General features: G+C 55.4%; 1 protein-coding gene across 1 annotated transcript in view; it reads left to right on the top strand.

The window, feature by feature from the left end:
* The window catches only part of LOC128842484 (START domain-containing protein 10-like), a 43,279-nt gene extending 37,874 nt beyond the window's left edge, over nt 1–5,405 (top strand). Inside the window, exon 6 of the mRNA XM_054038523.1 lies at nt 3,572–5,405. Coding sequence (XP_053894498.1) covers nt 3,572–3,784 — 213 coding nt within the window. The 3' untranslated portion in view covers nt 3,785–5,405. The remainder of the gene's footprint in view (nt 1–3,571) is intronic.
* The last annotated feature ends 5,459 nt before the right edge of the window (nt 5,406–10,864 follow it).

Genomic DNA, 10,864 nt, shown 5'->3' with positions numbered 1-10,864 from the left:
ATCATCTCCAAGTTTAACAGGCAGTACAGCTTTAGTAGTTCTCTGGGATCTTCTTAAGACTGATGGTTCATTACCCATTTTTCTATTCCCCTGTACCCGGGTAACACCAGGTCAATTTGAGGGATCTGACCATTTTCGTCAGGGTTTGGGTTTGCCCCATTGGTTTCAGTCTCCTCAGGAGTCGGGACATGCTACTCTATGCCTCCTACGAGCCCTGGTCAGACTAAAAGTCCAATGTTTAGCTGGTCCCTATATACCACTCTCTCAGGACCTCCTCGTTCAGGCTGGATAGTGTAAACCGGCAGTTCAGGATTGTTGTGGGTGACCACAGTACAGAGATTTGACTCCCACTTGTCCTGTATTTTATTACGCCTCCTGCATCTATGGCTACGAACTGGTACACAGTCACCAGATCTGATGAGAGCCCCACTGGACTTGCGATCATAAGTCCTTTTCCCACTTTGGGCTGTGTCTTTAGTTGTACTGAGAGCAACTTCACTGGCTTTCTTTGGCCTGTCATGGACACCTTTAACCCAGTCATCAAAATTAGTCACCTTATCCTTAGAAAAGACTTCTTGATGCTTCTCTGGCAACTCCCCTAAGTTAGCCACCTGTGCAGGAATCAGCCCTTGGCGTGCCACTTGAACTGGAACTGGCAATCCCTCACCGCATCTTTCTCAAAGGCAACTTGTCCTCCCTTCTCCCTCCTTGTCACCCGCAGCTCATTTTCATTCTCTACAAATGTTACCTTCACCTGTGGAACCACTCCCTCAGGCCAGTGTACCTCTGCAATTCTGTTTTGAGGCTGCAACTCCACAGCCTTCAAACTTGAGTTTAGAAGACTCACTGGTACTCTTCCTTTGATGGTATCAGTTGGTACATTGGCTGGCTGGAGCCCATTAGGTAGGCTTGCCCCAGATGTAGGCTCTACAAGAGCTCAATATCTACTGGTATTTCCTGGTACCCAGCAGTGTTCATCAAGGATCTTCCTTCTCCGAGGAGGAATAACTGTCTTCTGTTTTCTGCCCACTTTAACATTTCCAATCTGCCCCGCAGGGCCCAGTGAATGGTTTTGCCTCTCCGCTCGAGTCAGTACTCTACTTAGCTTCTCTGATGCTCAGTGCGCCCTGCTGTGCTCTTCTAACTGCCCTAGTGTCTGGCTGTGCATAAGCAGCGGCTAGGCGATTTGCCTCAACTCCGCCATAAACGTCTCCCCCTTACTCTCACAGATATTGTGGAGCACATAGCAAACAGCAATAACACAACCAGCCATGGCTGGAATGTCAGGGCAGCTCACAGTCTGCTCCTCACACATCCCAGGCCTCCTGCTCAGGCCCTGGCTGTGCTGCAGAGATGCTGTGGGTCAGACACGCCCTCAGGCTCTAGGTGGCAGGACCCTTCTTTCTAGCATCACCCCCACCCCGTTGAGGTTACGATCCTCCTCCAAGTCCGGCCTGCAGGGCCTCTTGGCTGGAGACATCTCCCTGTGCTGGGCCCACTGCCCAGGGTCCCCCCTTGCCCTCCCCGCCTGATCACCGCACCTGGCTCCGGACTACTCCAGCTCCAGCTCCACTCTGCCTCAGCTCCAGCTCCGCTCTGTTGCTGCTCTGCCTCCAGCTCCCTGGGCTGCTTCTCTGGCACCTCTGGCCCTGGTTGTTGCAGTTCTCCTCCTAGCACAGGTCTGCTCTCTGGGCTGCTTCTGTGGCTCTGCTCCCAGCACTGACCTGCTTCCTGGGCTGCTTTTCTAACCCCTCTGGCTGGCACAGCTCTGCTCCGCTGCTCATCTTGGGCCCCTGCTCTCTCCTTAACTTGGCCCCACTCTGTGACCCGGGCAGCTCCCGATCACCCGGAGCACAGGACCCTACTAGTCCTGATTTCCTATTGACCCTTCCCTTTACTTTTAGTACTGGGAGCTAGCCAACCAAAAAAACCCCACTGAGTTTTACTAAGGGGATAACAGTCTCCTTATACACAGGTGCCTGCGGGCCCAGGGAGGAGCAGGGCAGTTACAGGGAAATACAGCTGGGCAAAGCAAGAAGAGACAAGGTTAAGCTAGGCCAGCCTGTGCAGCCATGGTATACCAATGGCATGGGTGTGTCCACCAGATCCCACCAGCGCAGCAGAAAACAGGGAATTGCTCTGGGAAGTCCCTCCCCGTCCTGGTGGATCCAGTCACCCCATGCATATAACGCAGCAACACTGCTGCAGCCTTGAAGATCAATTAGACCTCAGTGTGTCCAAGCCACTGCCCTGTAGTGCCTGTCAAGGTGCATTCTATGCGACCAGGGCCGGCTCTAGGCACCAGCCTGGCAAGCAGGTGCTTGGGGCAGCTGCTCTGGAGAGGGGCGGCACGTCCAGGTATTCGGAGGCAATTCGGCAGACGGTCCCTCACTCCCGCTGGGAGCAAAGGACCTCCCGCCAAATTGCCACCGCAGATCACAATTGTGATTGCGGCTTTTTTTTTTTGGTTGCTTGGGGCGGCCAAAACCCTGGAGCCGGCCCTGTATGCGACACATGGTCAGTGGTGAGCAGCTGCCTAGGCCTGGGCCGTGGACCATCTAAGTGTGGCTGTGAGTTCACGCAGCTCCCAGCACTGTGGGCACAGCACATCTGTGACTCAATCCCATGCACATGCCTCCGCCCCACCCCGCTGGTGCGAGTTCACTGGCCTCTTGTTGCAGCTAAGAGCATCCAGAGCTTTGATTCGCTCAGGCCTGCTCCAGGACTTGCCCCTCCCTATGGAGCTGAGTTGTCTCTAAGTGGCCGCAGCAGCCCAGGTGGGGTGGGCACAGGGAGGAAGTTCAGAGACTGTGGTGCTGTATGCACTACATGTCAGGACATGCTCGGAGCATGGAGCTGAGCCAGCCTGACACACCAACAGCAGGGACTCAAGGCAGAACATTTCCCCTGCTGGGGCACCCCCAGGTCACCCCACACCCAGCCTTGGGGTGCCATGGCACCAGCCCTCCCGGCCCCTCCCTCCTGGTTTCTGGGAAGGGGGTGGGGAGTGCTGTGCCCTATGGGTGATGCTGGGAGGGGCATCCCTCTCCCCTGAGGCACTCAGGGTCTCCTCTCCTCACCCTCCAGTGTGTTGGCCTTTCTCCTTCCCAGCTGGGTGTGCGGTGGGGGCAGAGAGAGGTGTTCCCCTGCTCTGGGATGGGGCTGGGTCTCTAATCCTAGTGGCTACAATGCCAGTCTGGCTGGCAGCATGAGAGCGGGGATGGGGCTTCCACGGCAAACGCAGCCCAGGGCTCCTATCCCACCTCTTGTGCGTGGGGCTGGAGCCAAGTCAATACCCTGCACGTGAGCATGGCTGTGAGACCACAGGCAGGAGAGGGCTCCCACTCCCACCTCCGCCCCCCACCCCAGAGTCCCCTTTAGGGGACCCTCAGCATGCCAGGGGAGCCTGGAGAGGGGCTCAGGAGAAAAGCACCCAAGGGCATTGCCCAGGCCTGGCAAGCTCCGGCCAATGGGAACAGACTACAGGGCAGGCTCCAGCCCTGGGTCCCAGGGGGATGGGCAGATGGGCAATGGGGCTTGGTGACAGGCTGGGGCTGCTCTGCCCCTCCAGGCCATGAAGAAGATCTACAAGGCGGGGCTGAAGTACCTGGAGTGGAAGCAGAAGCACGAGCCTGGCTTTAAGCCCTGGGTGTACCCAGAGCAGAACACGCTACCCAGCATCAGCCTGGCCGAGCTGTCCCTGCAGCACGCCGACTCCCTGGAGAACATTGATGAGAGTGGCCTGGCTGAGGACAGGACGCACATCAGCGATGATGAGGCCTGAACGGGGCCCGCAGCCGCCCCGCGCCTGCCAGCAGGCCTGGGGAGAGGCCATGCCCCTGCCCCTCCACTGCATGCTCAGGGGCATTCAGCACCCACAGGAGCCTGGCAGTGGGTTGGAGGCATAGTTACAAATTTGTCTCCAGTGTTCTTAGTGTGAATGTATTCTTCAGCATCTTTTCATCCTGCTCCTGGTACACGGAGCCCTCTGCTTGGGAGAGAGAACTGCCCAGACCCACCCACCTGGCACACAGAGCCCTCTGCTCAGGAGAGAGAACTACCCTGACCCACCCACCTGGCACATAGCTTTGCTCAGGAGAGAGAACAGCCCCGACCCACCCACCTGGCACACAGAGCCCTCTGCTCGGGGGAGAGAACTGCCCCGACCCACCCACCTGGCACACAGAGCCCTCTGCTCAGGGGAGAGAACAGCCCCGACCCACCCACCTGGCACACAGCTTTGCTCAGGAGAGAGAACAGCCCCGACCCACCCACCTGGCACACAGAGCCCTCTGCTCAGGAGAGAGAACTACCCTGACCCACCCACCTGGCACACAGCTTTGCTCAGGAGAGAGAACAGCCCCGACCCACCCACCTGGCACACAGAGCCCTCTGCTCGGGGGAGAGAACTGCCCCGACCCACCCACCTGGCACACAGAGCCCTCTGCTCAGGGCAGAGAACAGCCCCGACCCACCCACCTGGCACACAGCTTTGCTCAGGAGAGAGAACAGCCCCGACCCCCCCACCTGGCACACAGAGCCCTCTGCTCAGGGGAGAGAACAGCCCTGACTCACCCACCTGGCACACAGAGCCCTCTGCTGGGGGGAGAGAGAACTGCCCCGACCCACCCACCTGGCACACAGAGCCCTCTGCTCGGGGGAAAATGCCCCTACTTTGCCTGACCAAAGTATCTCTGGGCCGCCACCCAGCCCCCCCTGGGGATGCCCTGGCCAGAGATACAGAGCTGGCTGTGTAAGAAGGGGCCCCAGTGCAGGGGTGTTTCAGGGCCTCTCGGGGGACTGGGGATGGCAAGGGCAGAGCAGGGAGTAGGCATCAGCATTCCTACTCCTGGCTATTCCTTGGCTGCTGCAGGACGTAGTGGGGCTCTAGGCAGCTGGATATCCCCTGAGGGGGATGGACTGGCCCCAGCAGCTCAGAGTAGGGCAGGCCCAAGCCGCCACCATCTGTCCCTGTGCCAGGCTCTGCAGCAGCACAGGGATGACTTGGGCCTGTATTTCCCTTCTCTGCTCCCATCCTCCCACTCAGCAGCTCACATAGACAGGATGGCCCCTCCCAGACCTCAGTGCTCCCAGCCCTGTGTTACCTGTTCAGCTCAGGGATGCCTCCCCAGCCCTACCCCTGGCATCTGGCCATCCCCTGGGAACTCAGTGGGACTACTCCAGCCCAGCTCCATTCTGGGGCCCTGAGAGCACATGTGGGGGGAGGTGGGGGGGAGAGGAGGCTGGTCTGGTCTTTCCTTTGAGTCCTGGAGTTGGACCCAGCAGGGTGGCTGCTCTCCAAACCACTGGGCTCCAACCAATGTTTCTCCCAGAGATCCTCCTCCTGTGTTTGCTGCTGCTGCTGCTGCTGTGATTTCTACCAAACCAATAAAGGAATTGGGGTGTGAGAGTGCTTTCTTTGGAGCGACACCCCAGGGTGCACAAGCAGCACCCAGATGTCTGCGGCAGCAGTTCACTGTGTTTAGCGAGGGGGTGTTTAAATGCATGAGATACTAGGGGTGCTGTGGGGTAGGGAGAGCTTGTATGGGAGGGACGGACTCCACTTTAGCCAGAGAGAACCAGGCTCCTGGCACAGAAAATGACTGTGGTCTGGGGTTTTGTCAGCCAGGAGCTGGAGGAAAGGCAGCTGACACTGAGGAGCACTCAGCTCACACCAGCACGTCACACAGGGATGTCGACAACCCACATATAAACCAGCCCAAGTTCACTTCAGGACAAGGGTTAGGGAAGCAATGTCTTGACCCCTTGCCCGGCTGCATTGTGGAATGGCTGGTTCTGGAGTGCACGCAAGAGGCTTCGCTCAACGTCATCCTGAGGCACAGCAAGGAACCGTTTCAAGAAGTAACTAGGATTGACTCACTAAGCAACAGTGATCTCATTAGAATTCAGTTCAGTATCCTTAGCGGTAGGGTGACCATGCATCCCGTTTGGGCTGAGAAAGGTCCCTTTTCTAAGCCGTGTTCCGGCCAGCCTGACTTTTTTGGCAAAAGTGGGCATTTGTCCCATTTGCTCTTGGCAACTGGTCAACATCAGTTGGCAAGAGCAAATGGGACAAATGGCCACTTTTGCCAGAAAAATGGGGCATGCACCCCTAGTCGGGTGCAGAGGAACATGCGGGGGTAAGCGGTGACACCAGCCCTGCCTGGGGGAGGGGAAACAGGACTCCAGCAAGTAGCGACACCAGCCACATGGGGGTCAGGCAGGGTTCAGGCAACAGCCACGTGGGGGCAGACAGGATTCGGGCAACAGCCACGTGGGGGGCAGACAGGAGTCGGGCGAGGAGCGACACCAGCCCCATGCAGGGAGCAGGCTGGGCTCCAACGAGAGCCCTGTGCGGGGCCAGTCCCACGTTTTCCCTTTGGGAAAGATGCTCACACTGCATAGGAGAGGGATTGTTTCAAAAACTAGCCCGGTGACAGTGAATTTTGGAAAGGGACATTTCATTCACTTAGGAAGCTTGTCTAAGGGGTCTAGAGTGAAAAGGGAGGTGCTAACATCCTTCCAGGCAGCAGGGAGGTCCCAGGAGGCCTGGCTAGTGACAGGGACGCCAGCAGGAAAGTAAGAAGTGGGTAACTGCAGCTTAGCCAAGCCAAATGCCTCCTTCTAGAAATGGAAACTGCCCACACAAGGGTAACAAAGAGGGCACAGATCATGGCAGGAAACAGCCCAGGTGGAAATTGGGAGGGCAAAGAGCCAACAGGAAGAGCAAAGAATCCCTGGGTTCAGTGTGCCCTGGGCAGGGGGCCAGCAAACTGGCTGGGCCATGGGAGGTCGGCGTAGCAGGGGAGAAGGGCAGCCCCCAGGAGCTGAATGGATCTTTGCACCAGTCTTCACCGTAAAGGATGCTGGCCCTGGGCGGGTGCTCCAGGACACTGCGGACCAGCAAGCCCATCAGCACCAGGCAGACAGGTGAAACAAGCAGAGGGGTACAGTGGGACCAAACTAACACAGCTTCTGCAAGGGAAATGGAGTCTCTCCGCCCAGTAGAGCTCATGGAACGTGTCGGCAAACTAGGGAATAAAGGAGAACTGGTGGACATCATTAGCTACCTGCCTCTTCTGCCTCCCCCCTCCTGTGAGCAATGGATCAGTCTGCCCCTGCCCCCTGTGAGCAATAGGTCAGTTTCTTCCTCATCCCCCACCCTTCCTGTGAGCAATGGGGTGAGTCTGACCCCTCCTCCCCCTGTGAGCAATGGGTCAGTTTGCTCCCTTCTCCCCCTCCCGTTTGTGAGCAATGGGTCAGTCGGACCCTCCTCCTCCTCCCCTCCTGTGAGCAATGGGTCAGGCTACTCCCTACTTCCCCTTTGTCACGGAGTCCCCGGGCGATGCTCTGGAACTGCTCCCCACAAAGCCAGTCAGGACTTTGGGGAGCCTCCTCTCCCATGGAGCAGACCGTCTTCAGGGCAAGATGCTCACACGGCTTCACCTCCTGGGTCTGACCTTGGAGCATTCAGCATGTGCCCCTCCGTGTGCTTCCCACAGCAAGTCCGCCCAGGCGGGGTCCTGGGGAAGCCAGAGGACCTGCATGCACCCCCACTTTGCAGTCAGACGTGACTCTGAGCCAGCCAGTAAAACAGAGGTTTATTAGATGACAGGAACACGGTCTAAAACAGAGCTTGTAGGTCCAGAGAACCAGATCCCTCATCCGGGTCCATTCTGGGGTCCTGTGAGCCAGACACCCCTATCTGCCCTCACTCCTGTTAGCCAAATGGGCTCGTTTCCCCCTGGAGCTGCCCAATTACCCCAAGGAGGCACGGGAGTCTAGAAGACGGCTTCAAGTTCTTTATTGATCAGTCAGCTGAGCGGGTGTCCCCCTCGACTCATGCCAGAGGGAGGAGCACACCTTACAAGCGTAGAGCAAGCCTTTTTATACCCAGTAACAAATGACTTAACGTGCATACATTCTGCTGACCTATGGAATTTTTAAATTCCCTTTTAGGGGTATATAGAATACATCTGTTGGGGCCGTAAATAGGATACATTTGTTGAGCCTCTTTGATTGATTGTCTTGCTATATGTTCATATATGGGAAAGGGAGTTTATGGCCATGGGGAACAGCTGAAATAATAGGCGAGTATTTGGCCTTTGTTCTAACAAGGTTCTCCCCCCTTAAAAGCATTTTGAGAGCCCTATGGCCCCCAATCCTCAACTTTAACCGGTTGATATAGTGCCATCATGCGTTGGCGTACAATTTGATTAGCCATTCGTCGGACTAATGCAACTACACAGGGAGCCACTCTTGAGCCCCCCACTTTTGGGAGCTTCCAGCAGTTAATGCGGAATCAACGGACTGCCTCTTCCTAATCAAGTCGTCATATACCTTAATTCCTAATTTATTTCCCTGGATTTGGGGTAGTAGAAAGAATAAGTGCCTAATGTACCCATCATAACAAATTCCTGACCAATTTGGAGGCAATCTTCGATAAACATATTGCCCACATATCCAGTAATGGCCTTTTAGGGCCCATTGTCCATTCGCAAAAGGGCCATCCCAGGCTTCAGGGTAGTCCTCGGGGCCCGGTTCTTCGTAATACAAAGAGTTACCCATCTCCAGGGGTCCCCCTAATACAATAGATGTACCGTCAGGATTACAATAGTCACATTTCCAGGCCCCAGCCCCTTCCTTCCAAGCGCAATTACAACCAAATTTAGGGCTATTGGTAGTAAACCAAAAATGATTAAAATGGGTTACCCGCGTTCCATTAGAATGTTGCCATGCCCACTGATACCAGCGTACCACGTGATCCTTACTGTCGGTATTATCTCGCTGGCAACTTAGAAAGAGGGCATCAAAGAACCCATCTTGTCCAACTGCCTTACAGCCTTCGCCAGTATGCTGTTGGTAGGAACATTGTACCCAGCTATGATTAGTGAGTTTTACGTGGGTTTGGTTCCATCGTCCCTGATATTTAGAACAGTCATACGTATGGCAACTAGGGTGATCATAGCAGTCAAATCCTAGAGATAGGGTCCAGTCACATCGGCTTTTGCCCACATATACCCCTTCTTGTTTTGTTCGGTTTAGACAAAGGATCCCCATCTCAGAGGAATAGAGTCACCAAGGGCTACTATCCTCATCCCAAACTTCTGTTCCTTTGTGGACTATACTTAAATTACTGATCCACCATTTAGCTTGCACTGGCTGGGCTACCCAAGGCCATTCATTCCAATCCCCTGGACCTCCGCATACCCAACAGTTACTGAGGTTAAAGGATCCTGCTATTGTCTCCCCTAGCTGTAAAAACCTATTCTCCCAACCATAATAATGGTGGAAGCATATAAACAAAGATATTAGCAGCAATTTCATTATCTTTTTCTAAATAGTCCCTTTAGTCCGTCCAAGTACTGATACTCCCAGGTAGAGTCTTCACCTGTGCCACCCCGGGCGTCCGGAGCCGGGGCGGGCAGAGGGCCGGTGTCCTCTTCTGCTAGTTCAGTCTCCGGGCTAGGGCTCAGAAATCGCTTTACCCGTGTATGGTGTGTCCATTTGTCGCTCCCGAGAACTTTGACCGCAGTTTGGCTGATGAGCGAGACAGTGTGCGGGCCGTCCCACCGTGGTGTAAGGGGGTCACGCCTCCACTTCTTGACAAGGACCTGATCGCCGATCTGGAACGGATGCGCGGGCTGGTCCAGGGGAAGGGCTTGGAAAGGCACCGCGTACCGATGCAGCTGTAACAAAACAGATTGCAACCCGGAGACCTGCTTCCATAAGGAGTCCTTTCCCATTTCCCAGTTTACATCTTCCCGGAACCCCGGGATCAGGATTCGGGGAGGGAACCCAAAGACCAGCTCAAATGGTGAAAGCTTAAGACCCTTACGTGGGGCCCTTCGAATGCAGTTAAGGGCGAGTGGTAACGCATCAAGCCACTTTAAACTAGACTCTGTTCATAGTTTAGTGAGGGTATCCTTGAGAGTTCTATTCACTCTTTCCACCTGACCCGAGCTTTGCGGCCTCCAGGGTGTATGCAACTTCCATTGTATACTGAGTGCCTGGGACACCTGTTGCAAGACTTCAATACAGTCATGAGTGGGGCTAGTCTCATGGGAAACCTCAGGATCAGGCAGCAGGGTAGCTGGGTTTATGGAGCTAACTGTCCTAAAGGTTAGGTTAGGGGCTAGCAAGAGCCCTACCTCATATCTGGTATGTCAACTGGGATTTAAATGCTTTTCCCCAGCGCCTGTCCCCAGTATTTGAGGCACCCCGTGGGGGACCACAACCTCAGTGTCCCCCCCCCAGGGTCAACTTTTCAGCCTCCTGTACGAGGAGAGCGGTCGCTGCAACGGCCCGTAAACAGGCAGGCCACCCCTTGGCGACAGGGTCCAACACCTTTGAGTAGTATCCAATGGGTCGCCAGGTTGGCCCCGACCTTTGGCATAGAACTCCAGCAGCCACCCCTCCCCTCTCATGAACATATAGAGTGAATGGTCTCCGGGGGTCGGGGAGGGCTAGAGCAGGAGGCTGAACCAAGGCTTCTTTTAGCTCTCGAAATGCTTTTTCCATCTCTTTGGTCCATGTCCAATGAAGCAGACCCTCTTTAGTTAAGGATTCATACAGTGGTTTGGCTCTTCCCCCGTAGTCAGGGATCCAGAGTCGACAAAATCCAGTTAACCCCAGGAAAGCCCTCAACTCCCGGGGGTTTTGAGGTCGAGGGTTATTGAGTATCACCTGGATTCTTTCTTTACCCAGACTACGACTTCCCTGGCACAAATGATACCCAAGAAAAGTGACCTGTCGCCTAACCAATTGTGCTTTTTCCTTGGAAACCTTATACCCCTATACCCCAAGGGGATTGAGGAGCTCGACAGTTTGCTCCTTGCAGACTGTCTCTGTTCAGTACTCAAGA

This window comes from Malaclemys terrapin, chromosome 8 (genome assembly GCF_027887155.1).
Source record: "Malaclemys terrapin pileata isolate rMalTer1 chromosome 8, rMalTer1.hap1, whole genome shotgun sequence".
In the NCBI taxonomy this organism is placed as follows: Eukaryota; Metazoa; Chordata; order Testudines; family Emydidae; genus Malaclemys; species Malaclemys terrapin.
Note: the sequence above shows the minus strand (reverse complement) of the source record. Positions and strands in the feature narration are given on the sequence as shown.